At 46.8% G+C, this 18,653-nt stretch overlaps 1 protein-coding gene across 1 annotated transcript; it reads left to right on the top strand.

Annotated features, from left to right (window-relative positions):
• Positions 1-728: 728 nt before the first annotated feature.
• Positions 729-12,261, top strand: LOC147322848 (uncharacterized). Its single transcript, XM_086304862.1, has 3 exons — positions 729-1,569; positions 3,204-3,366; positions 11,918-12,261. Exons 1-3 carry the CDS (start codon positions 729-731, stop codon positions 12,174-12,176), a joined length of 1,263 nt encoding a protein of 420 aa, XP_086160988.1. The 3' UTR covers positions 12,177-12,261.
• The last annotated feature ends 6,392 nt before the right edge of the window (positions 12,262-18,653 follow it).

The raw sequence follows: 18,653 nt of genomic DNA, 5'->3' as shown, positions 1-18,653 counted from the left end.
GCTCAACTCCAGTGACCCCAAGTGATCGGAAGCTCTCGCCTGCCTGACTCTCACCTAGTGGAAATAGGCCCCTGACTGTAACCCCCGGCCGCAAGCTCGACCTGTCAAGCTCTTCCCAGACCTGTCAATAAAGTCATTTCAGCAAGGCAGGCTCTTGCTTGAGCCACTGAAACACCAGGGGACCGTTTTGATCTGACCAATGAGCTGAATTTACAGCCTTCTGACGAGTAAACCGAGCAAAGTTTTTGAAATCAGCCAAGACAACTTTGCAGACTTTGCAGACTTTGCAGAAATACACAAATCCTTACCAGCTGCCCCGCATCCCATGTTTCTGACCCAATTAACAGGCTGTATGGAGCACTGTCCCTTACTGTAACTGTTAAGCTCACCTTTTTAACAAATGATGTGTGAATTTACATACATAATATTAACAGGGCAGACACATAACTAACAATATAAGACTGGTAATTGATATTTTGGACCATTCAGATTTAATCACAGATAATAGTTTCATTCTTTTTTTGGATTTTTATAAAGCTTTTAACATTTTATATGACATCATCATGAAGATGATGTCATAGGGCATGGAACCTATAAATATGGGTAGGGATCCCAAACTTTTAGTCAGTTTATTTGCAACACTCAAGATTGCAGCATTCAAAGGTACATCTGAGAAACATTTTGTAACAGTTGAATCTTTAACACAGTCGCTTCATCAACACTCCAACATGTCTCAGAGTAATCACGGCAAAAATCAACAACAACAAAAAAATGTGTTGAAAAGACGATACAGTCAGATTTCAAAAGGCAGCAAAAACAACTCTGAGAGCTACTCTCCAGAGAGAAAGAGGATGAGAATAGACACTGAGAAGAAAGAAACAGCAGTGAGTCTGAGCATCCAAGAAAGTTCTTCGTCAAGCATGGTCCAATTCCAAGTTCAGGAAACAAACGCACTTGTCCAGCTTCCACTCAAGACAATGCAAGGCCCAGATTATGCTGCACAGAATTGCACGACAAGCGCTGACAGCTGCTCTCCACCAAGGAAAGAAAGACTTATCTGTGAAGAAAAAAATGTGTTGAAAAGACGATACAGTCAGATTTCAAAAGGCAGCAAAAAGAACTCTGAGAGCTACTCTCCAGAGAGAAAGAGGATGAGAATAGACTCTGAGAAGAAAGAAACAGCAGTGACTCCGAGCATCCAAGAAAGTTCTTCGTCCAGCATGGTCCAATTCCAAGTTCAGGAAACAAATGATACGACCTTGAATGATACCAAAACCTCTGAAAACACAGCAGTGACACAGAGCATCCCACAAAGTCCCTGGTCCAGGACTATCCGACTCCCAGGTCAGAAAACAAACAATTTGGCCTTGGGTGATACCAAAACCTCTGAAAACACACCAAAAGACAAGAAGAGGCCAGAAGACCAGAGAGAAACAAACGTGTGGATCATTGGGTCCAGCTACATCAGACGAGCCGAGGGTGAAGCAAAAGAGATTTTCGGAGAAAATTTCGGACTTAATGCCAAAGTCCAGTGGTTTGGCAAAGAAGGAATGCGCTGGAGGGGAGTCCTTCAGCACAGAAACAGCTTTAGTGAAGGTTACAAATGATCTTCTTATGGCCTCTGACAGTGGACTCATCTCTGTGCTTGTCCTGCTAGACCTCAGTGCAGCGTTCGATACTGTTGATCATAATATCCTATTAGAGCGATTAGAACATGCTGTAGGTATTACAGGTACTGCACTGCAGTGGTTTGTATCATATCTATCTAATAGACTCCAATTCGTGCATGTAAATGGAGAGTCCTCTTCACACACTGAGGTTAATTATGGAGTTCCACAGGGTTCAGTGCTAGGACCAATTCTGTTTACATTATACATGCTTCCCTTAGGCAGCATCATTAGAAGACATAGCATACATTTTCACTGCTATGCAGATGACACCCAGCTCTATCTGTCCATGAAGCCAGATAACACACACCAATTAGTTAAACTGCAGGAATGTCTTAAAGACATAAAGACCTGGATGGCCGCTAACTTTCTGCTTCTTAATTCAGATAAAACTGAGGTTATTGTACTCGGCCCTGAAAATCTTAGAAATATGGTATCTAATCAGATTCTTACTCTGGATGGCATTACCTTGGCCTCCAGTAACGCGGTGAGGAACCTTGGAGTCATTTTTGACCAGGACATGTCCTTCAACGCACATATTAAACAAATATGTAAGACTGCTTTCTTCCTTTTGCGCAACATCTCTAAAATTAGAAATATCCTGTCTCAGAGTGACGCTGAAAAACTAGTTCATGCATTTATTACTTCCAGGCTGGACTACTGTAATTCATTATTATCAGGATGTCCAAAAAACTCACTGAAAAGCCTTCAGCTAATCCAAAATGCTGCAGCAAGAGTCCTGACAGGGACTAGAAAGAGAGAGCATATTTCTCCTGTTTTGGCTTCCCTTCATTGGCTTCCTGTTAAATCCAGAATTGAATTCAAAATCCTGCTCCTCACATACAAGGTCTTAAATAATCAGGCCCCATCTTATCTTAATGACCTTGTAGTACCATATCACCCTATTAGAGCGCTCCGCTCTCGCTCTGCAGGCCTACTTGTTGTTCCTAGAGTATTTAAAAGTAGAATGGGAGGGAGAGCCTTCAGTTTTCAGGCCCCTCTTCTGTGGAACCAGCTTCCAGTTTGGATTCGGGAGACAGACACTATCTCTACTTTTAAGATTAGGCTTAAAACTTTCCTTTTTTCTAAAGCATATAGTTAGGGCTGGACCAGGTGACCCTGAATCCTCCCTTAGTTATGCTGCAATAGATGTAGGCTGCCGGGGGATTCCCATGATGCATTGAGTTTTTCCTTTCCAGTCACCTTCCTCACTCACTATGTATTAACAGACCTCTCTGCATTGAATCATATCTGTTATTAACCTCTGTCTCTCTTCCACAGCATGTCTTTATCCTGTCTTCCTTCTCTCACCCCAACCGGTCGCAGCAGATGGCCGCCCCTCCCTGAGCCTGGTTCTGCCGGAGGTTTCTTCCTGTTAAAAGGGAGTTTTTCCTTCCCACTGTCGCCAAAGTGCTTGCTCATAGGGGGTCATATGATTGTTGGGTTTTTCTCTGTATCTATGAAGCGCCTTGAGGCGACTTTTGTTGTGATTTGGCGCTATATAAATAAAATTGAATTGAATTGAATTGAATTGAATTCCTCGTTTTTATGAGGAGCTATCCACACAGAGCCCACCTGACATACTGGTAATCCATGCTGGGGGCAATGATTTGGGAGTCTTTTCTGCTTATAAACTTTCTTCTGTCATTGAGAAGGAATTGATGCAACTGCACACAGAGTTCCCCTCAATGACAATTGCATATTTGTGAGGGGTTACTAGCCCTGCTATGTAGGGGTAGAAGGGCGCACAGGCTGCCTTGAACGACTAGCGGGTGGTGGGATCTAAGTCCGTAACCCCCTCTAGCACGATTGACCCGGACACTTACTTCAGTAAGAATGGGGTTAGTTACCTGGCAACAGTAGGCACAAAAGGAGGACTCCAGGCCCGGACCTGCAATGATAGCAGCGCCTGCACACGGAATACTAGCACGGTCCCACTTAACTCCGTCGTCCTGTGCCTAACCAAATAACTCAGGTGCCCCTACTCCAAGGCAACCTGGGTCGGACAAAAGCATTCAACAACGACTTTTTAAACCACGTGGCTCTTTTTATTTATCTGGAGAGCCCTCAAAAAAACCAAACTTGGTTAACAATGTCCACAGGGCCCTGGAGAGCAAAGGGAAAACAGCAAGGAGCCTCCCCAGGACCAAAGAAATGAAAGAAATAAAATGAGGTAAAATAAATCAAAACAGACTGGTGGGACCCAGTGTTAGGAGTCCTCGACTCCGCACAACCCACCCTAGTCACAGAGAAAGCACTCACAATACAGAAGAACAGTAAAAGTTAACACAGCAATTATCCAGTCTAAAATGGCTGACACAGTCCCAACGCATCATTTACAATGTCCGACACACCAAAAGAACATTTCAGTCTTTACAGTTTAATCCAGTAAATTGTCTCTGGGGTGGGACGGACAGATAGTTCTAGGGGTAGGTGTCGTTAACTGGAGTTACAGTCTGTTAGGCTGTCCAGAACTTCCACAGCCGGAATAGAATGTCCATTCTCCGGTCCACACAAAACAAAGAAAAAACACAGAAACAGTACCTTTGCCCCTCCTGAAATGGGGTGTGATGAACTCACGGGTAGGCGAAGCTTTTACATACAGCCCGCTGAAGCAGGGTGAACATCCAGAGCGTCGTCTGGGTGGCAGGGTACTCCAAACACCGCCGATGTTGAGGCCCAAAATGGCGGTCCCGCGGGCTATCGGAGCTACGGCAGTCCCCAGGCCGGGCGAAGCGAAGCCGCCCAATTCCTCTCTCGGAAACTCGCTGGTCCTTCGCCAGACAGCCGGCCGTGCTGTCTCGCTTTCTAAACGTTCTTCACCGTCAAACTCTACCGGTAACGCCGGGAAACTGAGGCAGATTGGAGGGGAGCGGCCGCTAGCCCTTAGCTCTCGATTAGCCCCTCTGCTAGCGCTATCTCCGCCGACGCTTCGCCCCGGCGCTGCACCCGTAAGGCCGCTGTAGCCGGAGTCAGAGTTCATACACGGACGGAAACCCAGCCTAGACTCGCTGCGGTACCGTACACTGTCTCGCTAACCCCTCGTTTACACTTTGTTCGGGTCTTTCCTAGCGTCCTCTCTCGTCCGGACACGTGTGTTTTGTTTTGCTCCGCTCGTCTTCTCTCTCACTGCGCATGCCCGTCCTCTTCACGCTACGTCACTTCCTCTTGGCTGCTTCAGGCTGTAAACAACCCCGTGACCGTTTTCTAAGGGTCGTAAATATGTGCCCTCACATTTCCCCCCAGCTAAACCCTGCCACACCAGCGACGACTCAAGCAGTTCATCCCTGTAACAAACACAGAATAACACATATTAACCCACATGTTCAGTAACACTCTATACCTTTCACATATGACTCACATTACATTGCAAATGAGCATAACAGTAATCCATGGCTTCATTTCGTAACATAATCTCTATACCTCGCAGGGGGTACCCCTCGGGTTCGCCTCAAAGGGCGTTCAAACTGCAAAACCTCCCCTCGCCCCTCGTGCACCTCATCGCTCGCCTCTGAGGCCTCATCGCTCTCCTCTGGCTCACTTAGGGCCATAACTGGTTGTACCTCCCCCGCTAAATCCGGCTCCAACCCCTGGGTGACACAGTCGCCAACCTCATCCGCCCCTGGGGCAACGAGAGCGCTCGGGTTCGACCCACAGGGGAGTGGTGGAACACAAACAACCTCCATGAAGTCTGTATCGGACTCCACTTCGGCTGGCAACCTATTGGCCTGCTTCGGCCGCCATGTCGGCGCTTGGAAGGTGCACAATTTGAGCTGATCCCTATGCACGACCCTCGTCGAGCCACCCTTCTCTGGCTTGACCGTGAACACAGGAATGTCAGGGTGGTTTTGTTTCACCACCAAATAAGGGTTGGGTTCCCATTTGTCCTGGATCTTATTCCTGCCTCTGGGTTTGTGGTTGCGCAACAGCACCCAATCACCGGACTGAAGCAGGGCGCCGTGGGACTTCCGGTCGTAGATCCTCTTCCTCTTCCTAGAAGCCTCCTGAGTAGCGGAGCTTGCTACCTCCACCGCGGTCCTAAGCCTCTCATGGTGGTCCCGGACCCAGTTGTCCAGATTGTCCGCCTCTGGTTCCCTCATGTCTTTCCCTCCCAGGAGGTCCAAGGGCATTCTGGTGTCCCTCCGGAACAGGAGATAGAAGGGCGCATAACCCGTGGAAGAGTGCTCACGAGAGTTATAGGCCATAACCAACTCTGGCAAGTACGTTTTCCAATCCCGCTTTTTCTCTGGTGGCAGTGTCCTGAGCATGTCGTGCATGGTCCTATTAAACCTCTCACACTGCGCATTCCCCTGCGGATGGTAAGGGCTGGTGCGACTCTTGGCAATCCCATAGGCCCTGCACAGCTCTTTTATAACACTAGCCTCGAAGCTCCTCCCCTGATCGGAGTGCAACCGGGCCGGGCACCCGTAATAGGTAAACCAATGTTTCAGCAAAGCATTTGCTGTCGTCTCAGCAGTTTGGTTTCTGGTGGGGACGGCAGCGGTGAACCTGGTGAACATGTCTGTAAGGACAAGGACATTTTCGTATCCCCCACAAGACTTTTCTAGCACCGTATAGTCCATAGCAAGGACCTCCAGGGGTGCGGTGACATTGCTGCAGGTCATGGGGGCCCTGTGGTTGGGAAAGACATCCTTTGCCAATGCACACCGCCTGCATTGCTGAACCCAATCTTGAACATCTCTACTCATGGTAGGCTCAGTAATAGCTCCTTCTCATTACCGCGAGGGTGCTCTTTGCACTGAAATGCCCCCCATGCTCATGCTGGTTCTCATATACCCTACGTTGTAAGGCCCCTGGGACAATGAGCTGCCTGATCTCCTCCCCATCACGAGGGTCGCTGACATGCCTATACAGCACACCCTTATAAAGCCTAAGGCGGTCAAGCTGTTGGTGAAGCCGCCTCGCGTCAGGTGTTAACGCGTGGAGATCAGCATGGCTCATCTCCGTGCCCCTCTCCACCACCCGATACACGGGCCCGACGACCGGGTCGTTTTTCTGAGCCACTTCGACCTCCTCCCAGCTGTGCCCACCAAGAGCTTTCCCAGCAGTCGCTTGCACTCTGGCTTTCAGATCAGCCCTACCATCCTCCTCCAACCTAGCAGGCCACAGACACGCACGCACTTCTTCTGGGCCCACTTTGATAAAGTCCTTGCCCGTGTCCTCCTGCTCGGGTTCCTCTTGGTCAGGGATTCTGGAGAGGACGTCTGCATTCGTGTTTTGCCGCCCGGGCTTGTAACACACCTCAAAGTCATACTCAGCGAGTTGTGCTACCCACCGCTGTTCGACAGCCCCCAGGTTAGCCGTTGCCAGGTAGCGCAGCGGGTTATGGTCCGTGACTACCGTGAACCTGGCGTACATCAGGTAGTCCCTGAATTTCTCGGTAACAGTCCATTTAAGCGCCAGAAGTTCCAGTTTAAATGCGCTGTAATTCTTGTCATTCTTCCCGGAGCCTCTCAGCCCCCGACTCGCGTAGGCTACCACACGCTCTACGCCCTCCTGTTTTTGACTGAGCACAGCCCCGAGTCCGTGCAGACTCCCATCTGTGGTCAATATGAAGGGTAGGCCGAAGTTGGGATAGGCCAGGATTGGAGGGGACACCAGGCACCGTTTCAGCTCATCCAGTGCCTCCTGGCACTCACCGGTCCAAACAAACGTCTGGGTGCCCCTCGACGTGTTTTTCAACCCTTTCCCAACCAGGGCATGCAGAGGCTTGGCCAACTGTGCAAACCTTGGCACAAACCGCCTGTAGTAGCTCATGAATCCAAGCACCTGCCTCACCTCTCGCACGCTCCTTGGAGCCGGCCATGCCTCCAGGGCCTTGACCTTTTCTTGATCTACCTGGACGCCTTTAGCAGAAATCATGTGGCCAAGGAATTTAACCTCCGGCCGCAGAAGGAAGCATTTGGTCGGCTTCAACTTCAACCCGTGCTGCTTCAAACGTTCAAACACTGTCTCGAGCCTCTCGCAGTGACTGTCAAAGTCCCGGGAGAAGACTATAATGTCATCCAGGTAGACAAGGAGTATATCAAAACTGAGGTTCCCCAGTACCATACCCATCAGCCGCTGAAAAGTGGCTGGGGCGTTGCACAAGCCAAATGGCATCCGAGTCCATTCAAACAAGCCAAATGGTGTTGTAACCGCCGTTTTTCCCCTGTCGCTCATGGCCACTTGGAAGTAGCCTGCGGTCAGGTCCAGGGTCGAGAATAACAGCGCATTGCCAAGCGCATCCAACGACTCTTCGATGCGGGGAAGTGGGTAGGCATCTTTGCACGTCACTTCGTTCAGCCGCCTGTAATCGCAGCAGAATCGAACACTTCCATCTTTCTTAATAACCACCACCGCAGGCGAGGCCCATGGACTGGAGCTCTCTTTAAGGATCCCCTGGCTAACGAGCTCCTGAACATGCCTCTTAAACTCTTGAAAGACATGGGGTGGGACCCTTCGGTGCCTCTGTTTGATTGGGGGTGCCTTGGTGGGGATACTGTGTGTCACCGTGGTGGTGTAGCCGTAATCGACTTCGCTTGCCAAGAATACGTCTTGGTGTTGGGCTAACAGCCGACAAAGCTTTTGACGCTGTAGCTCCGTGAGGTCCCAGGTGTTAGCCTGTACAGGGACCGGCAACTGCCCAGCCTCGCCACCTGTCGCTATACTCTCACCCTGACCCAGCGGCTTAACCACGAGTGCCCCCCCTCTCTCCTCTACCCGTACAACCTCTTTGGGGAGCACAGCTCGTGGTTTGCTTACAACGGCAAGCCTGGCTCTTGGCATCAGCTTGACAGCCCTCTCGCTTGTGTTCATCACTCTGAGAGGGATTCTTCCACCACTGGTTGTCGCAATAGTGTTGGCAACTAACAGTCCCCGCGGCAGCTCTATCTCTTTTGCCGCCTCTGCCAGCACTTGGCACTCAACCCTAGGTGAGACCCCGCAACGGCCCTCCACCACTTTCTCGCTCGTCGGGGGGATGATAACGGGTTCCCTGCCAGCCACCTTGACAAACCCGATTTTGCCACCCGGACCTGTGCGCGGGAACTCCTTCCTCGCTCGGGCTATCAACCGACGGATGGTGGCCTCTGTCTCGTCTGGAGCGTGGGGATCCATGTGGACGCGACCCCCATCTGCGATAAAGAGCGCTTCGAGGTCTTCTATAACATTCATCCCCACAATCCCTGGGAGCCCATTAGCTTTGTCTACCTGAGGGTGAGTGTCGGTGAGTACAAAAATGCACTTCTTACCAACCACTCTCCCGGCGCATTCAACCTCGGCCTCCAAGCAGCCCAAGACAGGAATATCGAGCCCGTTTGCGGCTGTGAGCTCAATCCAGTCTGCTGACTTCAACTCCTGTGGCCCAAAACACCTACGGAAATGGGACTCCGTAATAGCCGTCACATTTGACCCCGTGTCCCAGAGGCAGGTGGTGTCCACCCCCCCTATCTTAAGGTGGACTGTGCGACACCTCCCAAGAGCACTCCTTTGGAGGCTCTCCTCCACCTCTGTCAGAAGACACTCGGCTGCTTGGCGCCCTATGGCCGGTGTGGTGGGGTGTTTCTTGGCCCCACCCTTGGCGTTTGGATTGCCAGAAAATGCCACCTGCGCCAGGTCTATGGGAATAGGGGCCAGAGCCCCTGCGTCTAGCTTTTTGGTACAATGCCAGCTAGTGTGGCCAGGCTCCCCACAGCTGTAGCAAATATATCGCCCTTCACCGTCCCTCAGGGGTGTTCGCCTGCGCTGTGCACTCTGCTGGCTGCTCCCTCTTTCCCTGCTCTGTAGTGCTAAGTACAGCTCTTCTTGACGAGCAGCAAGTTTCCTAACCTCCTCGTGGAGCATCTCCAGGGTGAGGGGGGATGGTTTATCTTCGGCCGGTACTGCAGCGTTCACCGCACCTCTAGTTCTGAGCCTACTTTGGGAGGCGAGAGGGGACTGGGCTTCTTCTTCCTCCGACCAGTCAACTGCGGCTTGCAGCAGCCCGATGAAGGTTAGGCCTTTCTCCTCCTTGACCCTCCTTTTCATCTCTCGCCTCAAAAGGTCATCCCGCAAGCCCAGCACTAGCTGTTCCTTCAACACTGTCTCTGAGTCGGGAACGCGGTTGGGTTCTCGCCTCTTAATCAAAGCCAGCTTCTCCTGTAGGTCATAGGCATAAGTTCTGACTGTCTCGCTGGACATCTGCCTTCTCTCATAGAACTCCTTCAACCTGGTACCTATGGGGACCTTGTGTCCATAGGTTTGAAGGAGAACCTCAAATATGCCCTCGACAGACTCTCCTGCCCCATCCAACATGAACTTAACAGTTGCCCTGGCCTCATCTTTTATGTGTTGTTTGACCAGCTCTACACGGTCCGCCTCTGGCACCTTCATGACTTGGAACGCAGACCGCATTGCCGCGATCCACTCTTCCACACAATCATCTCCACTCTTTCCAGGGCAACCACTAAAATCTGCCAGTTTGCGGTCTCGGTGGACATAGATTGCCGCCGGGGCTTTTAAAGCTTGGGCCTGTTGATCAATCACTGCCCTTGTGAGAGAAAGAGCTTCTCTCTGTTCTTCTCGTGCCTGCTGTAAGGCACCCGCCTGCTCCGCAAGCCTCCCTTGTAGTTCATCAAAGCTCCTTTTCAAATCTTCTAGTTCAGACATGTTTGCCTTAACTCTATTCCTCCTCTATAACGACCCCGAGCCAATGGGTGAATCCTGTTCGTCACGCCAATTGTGAGGGGCTACTAGCCCTGCTATGTAGGGGTAGAAGGGCGCACAGGCTGCCTTGAACGACTAGCGGGTGGTGGGATCTAAGTCCGTAACCCCCTCTAGCACGATTGACCCGGACACTTACTTCAGTAAGAATGGGGTTAGTTACCTGGCAACAGTAGGCACAAAAGGAGGACTCCAGGCCCGGACCTGCAATGATAGCAGCGCCTGCACACGGAATACTAGCACGGTCCCACTTAACTCCGTCGTCCTGTGCCTAACCAAATAACTCAGGTGCCCCTACTCCAAGGCAACCTGGGTCGGACAAAAGCATTCAACAACGACTTTTTAAACCACGTGGCTCTTTTTATTTATCTGGAGAGCCCTCAAAAAAACCAAACTTGGTTAACAATGTCCACAGGACCCTGGAGAGCAAAGGGAAAACAGCAAGGAGCCTCCCCAGGACCAAAGAAATGAAAGAAATAAAATGAGGTAAAATAAATCAAAACAGACTGGTGGGACCCAGTGTTAGGAGTCCTCGACTCCGCACAACCCACCCTAGTCACAGAGAAAGCACTCACAATACAGAAGAACAGTAAAAGTTAACACAGCAATTATCCAGTCTAAAATGGCTGACACAGTCCCAACGCATCATTTACAATGTCCGACACACCAAAAGAACATTTCAGTCTTTACAGTTTAATCCAGTAAATTGTCTCTGGGGTGGGACGGACAGATAGTTCTAGGGGTAGGTGTCGTTAACCGGAGTTACAGTCTGTTAGGCTGTCCAGAACTTCCACAGCCGGAATAGAATGTCCATTCTCCGGTCCACACAAAACAAAGACAAAACACAGAAACAGTACCTTTGCCCCTCCTGAAATGGGGTGTGATGAACTCACGGGTAGGCGAAGCTTTTACATACAGCCCGCTGAAGCAGGGTGAACATCCGGAGCGTCGTCTGGGTGGCAGGGTACTCCAAACACCGCCGATGTTGAGGCCCAAAATGGCGGTCCCGCGGGCTATCGGAGCTACGGCAGTCCCCAGGCCGGGCGAAGCGAAGCCGCCCAATTCCTCTCTCGGAAACTCGCTGGTCCTTCGCCAGACAGCCGGCCGTGCTGTCTCGCTTTCTAAACGTTCTTCACCATCAAACTCTACCGGTAACGCCGGGAAACTGAGGCAGATTGGAGGGGAGCGGCCGCTAGCCCTTAGCTCTCGATTAGCCCCTCTGCTAGCGCTATCTCCGCCGACGCTTCGCCCCGGCGCTGCACCCGTAAGGCCGCTGTAGCCGGAGTCAGAGTTCATACACGGACGGAAACCCAGCCTAGACTCGCTGCGGTACCGTACACTGTCTCGCTAACCCCTCATTTACACTTTGTTCGGGTCTTTCCTAGCGTCCTCTCTCGTCCGGACACGTGTGTTTTGTTTTGCTCCGCTCGTCTTCTCTCTCACTGCGCATGCCCGTCCTCTTCACGCTACGTCACTTCCTCTTGGCTGCTTCAGGCTGTAAACAACCCCGTGACCGTTTTCTAAGGGTCGTAAATATGTGCCCTCACATATTCATCCATCAATGGGCGTCAAGTGTGGAGATATGGAAATCCAGGCGAAATCAATAAGGACAGGACGATTGTGAATGCCAGCATTAGAAAGGCTGTCGACCTCTTTGATGGAGTGATTATTGAGCATCCGTGCTTCAGGTTTTTCAGCAGCTCAATTTTTTTACCCGACGGAGTTCATTTCTCCAAGAAAGGAAATGAACTGTTTCTGACAAGCATCCGCACGGCCATCCAGAAAAGTCTTCGGTCACGTCACTGAAAAGTGACTTGAGACATTTCTTTCACAGTCCAGAAAACCATACGTTGTTCATTTTAGGTAATGTGAACAACATATAGCTAACGTGTGCTCTCATTTTTCTTTTCCTCTGCCTCTCACCCCCCAACCAGTCACGACAGATGGCTGCCCCTTTCTTAGCCTGGTTCTGTCAAAAGTTTCTCCCTTTTTATAAGGGAGTTTTTCCTTTCCACCGTTGCCCAGTGCTTGCTATTTAAGGGGATAATTTGATTGTTGGGTTGATACAGGGCTCGCAAAATCGCTAGCCCGACATCCCAGGGCTAGCAATATCTCCGGTTGGGTGATTTTGGTCGCCCAACCGGAGATATTGCTAGCCCTGGGATGTCGAGCTAGAGATTTTGCGAGCCCTGTGATAGTTTAGAATTTAATTGGCTTAAACCAATAAACATAAAACTTCAGGTGAGGGGTTCACATAGTAGGGAGCACTACAAAAATTACAAATAAAAACATGTAATTGGCGGCAAATCAAAATAAAGAAAGCAATTTTTTAAAAACATCTCTTACTGCTCTGTTTATTTCTTTAAATGAACACTTGTACTTTTTGTCATAGAAGAATAAGAATATTAATATGAATATGAACACCAAGGCGTTTCCAGGCCAGCCAAGAGATATAATCTCTCCAGCCTGACTTGGGTCTGCCCCGGGGCCAAATGCCTGGTTGCACCTTTGCCTCCATGGGCACCTTAACTCATCACTTTTGACGCAGAGAATGTATTTTATGAACTATGATTAGTAGGCTGAAGCCTTTTACTTCAGCTGTGATTGTTTTTCTTATTAAGATATATATTAATATGCTTTTTTAAGGATCAAGATGTGGGTTTGTTTTTCCAGCTTCATTAACAGTTGTTTTTTCAGAGATCAGATGTCCTCACAGGTAGGGATGGGTATTGATACAATTTTCACGATTCCGATTCCATTTTCGATTCTGTTTAACAATTCGATTCTTTATCGAGTCTTTTTTTTTTTAAAAACACTGAGGTCGATTAGCTTAGAACTTTGTTTTATATCTTCTCTTTGAACAAGATAGAAATTTAGGAGTAACATGGCCTTACAAACCCAGCAGTGAGATCTTAAGAGATCCAGCCTATGGCTCTTCAATAGGGTGTCACAGGGTCCCCAGGAAAAAAAATTGTAAATGTAAAATAATAAAATAAATATTCTTCTGTAGCAATAACAAAGTATAACATAAATTATTCTGTAGCAATTACACAAGAATATCCAGTAATGTCCCTGCCTACAATTAAACACATTCCAGCATCTGCTGTGGCAAATGGGTGCAAGCCTGTGACCACAAACTTATACGGCTGCATAAATGTCTCGCAGCGCCTTGGCGTGCGCACTCACAACAATGGTTGAGCGTAATTGAAGTCATGTGCGGACTTATTTTACCTCCACAAACAGCTGAGACGTGGTTTGCGATACATGTGGCAAAAAAGTGCCCCAAGAGTGAGGTGTTGTAGCTACACTAGGGAGACATTCAAAAGGGCTGTTGGGGGTGGTAAATACATTTTACAGGGTTTATTTATCGGATAACATACGTCAAATGTCACCATTATTATTGGCCGGCCCAGAAACAGCGGGGGTGTCCAAATTCAGAGGCTGCTTCCACCTGAGGACCCGGCCTTCGTGGTCTAAAGAAAGCCGGGTAGTACGTCACGAGCTCCCTCGGTGGAGTGAAACTCTGCCGTCTGCTCCTTGCTATCTAAAATATAACCGGGCACTGACGTAAACTCTTATGTTTAATCTTTTTCTGTTTGACGTTTATTCAGCTGTGTGAAACCCCGGAGGAACCCTCCCGAGGGATTAATAAAGTTTAATTTAATCTAATCTAATAACTTTAATCTCAGCCAAACCGATTTAGTCATGAACAAATAAAACACTGAAAAAGCCAAACAATAACATTTTTAAGTTATCAAAGTGACTTATATATCATGTTTAACCCGAGTAGCGAAAGACCGCAGGGGTTTGAAGACGATGTGTCGGTCGGCTCAGATATTTGAAGTTTACACAGCTACATTCTCACCTGAAAATATGTTAAAGGTTTTTTTGCAACCCAGAAAGAGAAATAAGAGTAATATTAAAACTAAGTATCTGCTGCCATTGTTGGAAACTGGAATTGGCTGGGCCGTGCTATGAATTCTGCAATATGGTTTTTCAATTTTGTTGTCCTGGAAAATCGGGAGAAATTCAGGAGAATGGTAGCTCCGGGAGATTTTTGGGAGGGCACTGAAATTCGGTATTCTCCCGGAAAAATCGGGAGGGTTGGCATGTATGGTTGTGGCAACATCACTAACCTTGTCAAACACCTCAAAGTAAATCATATCACAGAATATGACGAGCGTATGTTGGGGCGAACTGAAGAGAAGGACAGGGACAGGTGCTGCTAGGGCGAGACAGACGTCTCTCACGGAGTCCTTTAGTGCTGTAGGCAGGCAATGTGTTCAAATAGCACACAACTTCAGTTTTTTTATTTCTATATGATGAACCCTGCATTATTAAGTGATAAGAACAAGTAATCTGATGTCCTGTAATCATTATGATGCTATAATTTGAGATACAATAAATAAAATAAGTTTTTGTACAAAGTATCGGTATCGGATCAGTATCGCCGATACCACCCTGAATATTACTTGGTATCGGATCAGAAAGAAAATCAGTGGTATTGCACATCACTAATTTCCACAGAAAATCGTGACGGTGCCTCTTGCAATTGCTGAGCTTACAGTCATTTCTTTCACAATTCAACAATAAAAGCTGAGTTGCCCCATAATCTCAAATACATTAAGGGTTTCAACTAATCCTTTAATGTTTTGGAGCAAAAGATGGTCTCAGATGAAATTTATTGCTGGCAAAATGAATGAATTCAAGTTTTACATGAGTTGAAGCTGTTGGCGCCTTTCTGCGCCTGAGCACGCATGCGCATCTCATATTTGTGGATACTACGGGGTCTACTTTGCACTTTTGCAAGGACTGAAAGCCACCTGGCCATCTGCCTACTTAGCGACTTTGTCGCTATATTTAGCAAGTTTTCAGACCCCTTAGACTTTTTTTAGAAAAAAAGTCGCTAAAAAAAGACGTGAAAGCACGTATCGCTTTTACTCTCAAAAAGCAGCGGGTGCTGTAACGCAGTCAGTTCTTCTTTTACTCTTTTACTCTTATGCTGTTTTGTGGATCACAAGGTTTAAAACTACTTATAAACACACACACAAAGTAACTCCACCAGAGTTCCAATTTCGTGTCACTTGCCGGTCCAAGCCCGGGTAAAGGAGCAGGGTTGGAATTGTGACATTAAAAAAACAATAATTGCTAAAAGAAATTTAATTTGTAGTTCTAAATAAACTCTAAATGCATTTAGGACGTTTTTTACTCACTTTATGTCTCTTCCACGATGTTATTTCTCTCTCCAACAACATAGGTTACAATTAGATTAGCATGACCAATTATGCAAATTAGGTGATGACGTCATTTAGCGACTTCTAGCGACTTTTAGGACAACCAATAGCGATTTTCCTTACTGAGGAGTTGGCAACACTGAACACGAGGCTTTTTACACCAGGAGCTGGATGCAGCTAAGGTGTTCATCTCAACTTTCATCTCAACATATGAACTTTCTACGGACCGCACTAGCAAACACTCTCCACTTGCGAGTAAAAAAAAACACCCCTTCCCTATTGGTGTTACTTTTTTTTTTTTTTTTTTTTTGCCTGTCCCGTTTGGCTCTTTTGCCATCAGAATTATTGTCTAAAGGCAAAGAAAGATGCCCAACGGATTTACTTTACCAAACTGACCATCCCAGCCTTGCCATAATGGTCCATTTGATTCACCTTTTATTGTTTATTTTATTTTCACTTACTGAATATGGGACAGACTTGACTGGGGGAAAGAAGGGGAGAAAGAAAGAGGGAAAGAGAAACAGCTGAGAAGAGGGACGGGGGAGAAGGGCAAAAAACAAAAACCAACAGAATGGGCAGAAGAAGAAAAAAAGAAAGAAAAAGAAAATGCATATATCGATCACCTGGATCACCCGTTGAGAAAGAAAAAAGAAAACAAGCAGAAGAGAACAAGAGTAATAGAATAAACAACATCACAATGATATATGGGAATATGACAGTAAATACTAAATATTAAACATTATTGTGCAAACACTCTCCACTTGCGAGTAAAAAAAAACACCCCTTCCCTATTGGTGTTAGATTGTACCATGTCAGCCAATTAAAAAAAAATGATGTGGCACTTAGTTGTTTAGGGAGAGGGGGAAGTTTTAAGAGTGACACCTGCGATGGAAAGCGGGCGAGCAAAAGAAAGAGAGCGTGAGTTTTCATATGTGAGACATTAGTGATGTTTAGCGTGTTTGGAGGCTAGAGTTAATGTGTAGTGTACTTATTGTTTTGTATTGTGTGTCAGTTATACTGCTGAATGTCACATTTGCTCCAAAAAAGCCATCAAAAGCAGATTCCAGTGTAAACGCGGTTCCCACATGGAAAACAGGACTGATACACCTCCTGTTGTCAGACCTGCAGGGTCTTCTGTCTTATACTGCACACAAACTATTTTTTGGACTGGCACAAATAATTTGTGTGCCTTCTTATTTGATGCAGAACACCTGATTGTTCTGTAAATAGATTTAAATGGTTATATAAAAAATTGCATTTTTAGGTAAATAGTACCATATAACTTTGTTTGCATAACTTGTGCATGAACCTGAAGTTCCCAAATTGATATAAAAATTGTTAGTTTTCAAAAAAGTGTCCTCCTGAATGGGATTATAAGATAAGAAGCAGCGCTGTGTGTTTGGCAGATGGCAGGTCATGATGGACAGTTCAACTCTCATCCCACTCATGCCACTTTTTTTTATAAATGTTTTCATAAGTGTGCTACATTGGTTTTGCATCAAAATTACTTAAAAAAAACTGACAAAACCATGAGCAATTATCTGGAATAACTCATTTTAACATCTTATTTCTTAAGGCTGTATTTTTAGCAACAATTAATGTGTTTTTAAAACAAAATGGTAGGTTTATAAATGAGACTGAGTCTTATTTGATTTCCTTGTTTTAGGTCTTAAACATAGTCCAGCATTGACAAACCATCAGTTTGGAAGGGTTACCGATATTTGTTCGCGACGACGAGACCAAACTCTTCTTAACATGTCTGGTGAGCATGCAAATCTACTCAATCTTCAGTTTTGGTTTACAGAGACTTATATGTACTGTTGTTAATTTTGCATAGGATACAGATCCAGTTGAGAGGGCAACCCGAGGTGTTACGGCGGGCATCCTCACTGTTCTGGAGGACTGCGTGGGACCCAACTCGCAGTCCACAGGGGTCAACACTGCCATTGTTTTGGAAGAGGACATTATTCTTGATGATCTGCCAGACCTTCCCACTGCCTTTGCCTACCTGTTTGGCCTACTTTATGGGCTCAACATGGAGTTTCCCAAAGAACTCAAGTACACATTTGTTTGCTGTATGGAAACCAGATAGAAGAGTTCACATCCTGCCATCTGATGTTTTCATCTGTTTGTTAGTGACTGTCAATCAAGATAGGTTTGATATTCTGACTGACAATACCACACCTTTAAAATTGGATGAGTAACATTTATTACAAAAATTTGACCTTTTTTTTGTTTTTGGAAAAGGACTTTATTTGTGGCTGAATGTTGTCAGTATGTTAAAAATGGCTCATCTCAAAACATTGTCAGTGGTGCAGTTGTGTTTGAACACAATATAGTTATTTGAAAATCAACATTGTGTAAATATTCATTAATACAACAGGGAGCAACTTATGAAAACTATAAAGGGTACTTTTTCTAGACTTTAGGAAATTGATTGGCAAAACAAAAAAAATGTTGTGTAAACTTTAGGAAATACATTGTTAAAACAATAAAATATGAGTTAAGAAAAAGCACAGTTATTAATCTTGTAAACACAAAAACATTAGTTGAAGCAACTTTTCTCCTAAACTTGAAATTATAAGTTATCCATCAGAACCCAAAAGTGTAAATGCAGTGGGTTGCCTTGAGTTTTTTTTTTTTTTGTTTTGTTTTTAATATCACAATGATATATGGGAATATAACAGTAAATCCTAAATATTAAACATTATTGTGCAGCACGTAAGATTGACAGGCACACAGTGTGCTTTGAGGCAGGAGCCAAAAAGGGTGTAGTTTGTGTGTGTGATCACCCGTGTGTACACCTGTGAGCATGGACGCGCTTGTTTTTTTTAAAAGGTTTCTCCATGTAATGATCTGCTAGGGAGTGTGGGGGGGCCACAGCCCCGTCCTCCAGGGCATGAAGCAGGTATGGAGGAGATCAAAACTCCAGACATCCAGAGGCCCCCAGAACACAAGAGACCAAGGAAGACCAACAGAGGGGCAGCCGCGCCACTGTTCCAGTAAGAGCTGAGGAGAGTCCCAGATGAGGGCTCACTCAGCAGCTGCG

Source organism: Aulonocara sp. 'chitande type north' Nkhata Bay, linkage group LG8, assembly GCF_057382095.1.
Source record: "Aulonocara sp. 'chitande type north' Nkhata Bay isolate Kocher_YH1m ecotype deep benthic linkage group LG8, A_spYH_male_GT1.1, whole genome shotgun sequence".
Taxonomy (NCBI): Eukaryota; Metazoa; Chordata; class Actinopteri; order Cichliformes; family Cichlidae; genus Aulonocara; species Aulonocara sp. 'chitande type north' Nkhata Bay.
The sequence above is the reverse complement of the archived record's forward strand: the minus strand, read 5'-3'. Positions and strand labels throughout refer to the sequence as shown.

Excerpts from the sequence above, each read along its gene's own strand:
- LOC147322848 (XM_086304862.1), top strand. The coding sequence starts at position 729 with ATGTCTCAGAGTAATCACGGCAAAAATCAACAACAACAAAAAAATGTG. Across the intron at positions 1,570-3,203 it reads AATGCGCTGGAGGGGAGTCC|TTCCTCGTTTTTATGAGGAG; the intron begins TTCAGCACAGAA and ends AATTGAATTGAA. Across the intron at positions 3,367-11,917 it reads TTCCCCTCAATGACAATTGC|ATATTCATCCATCAATGGGC; the intron begins ATATTTGTGAGG and ends ATGTGCCCTCAC.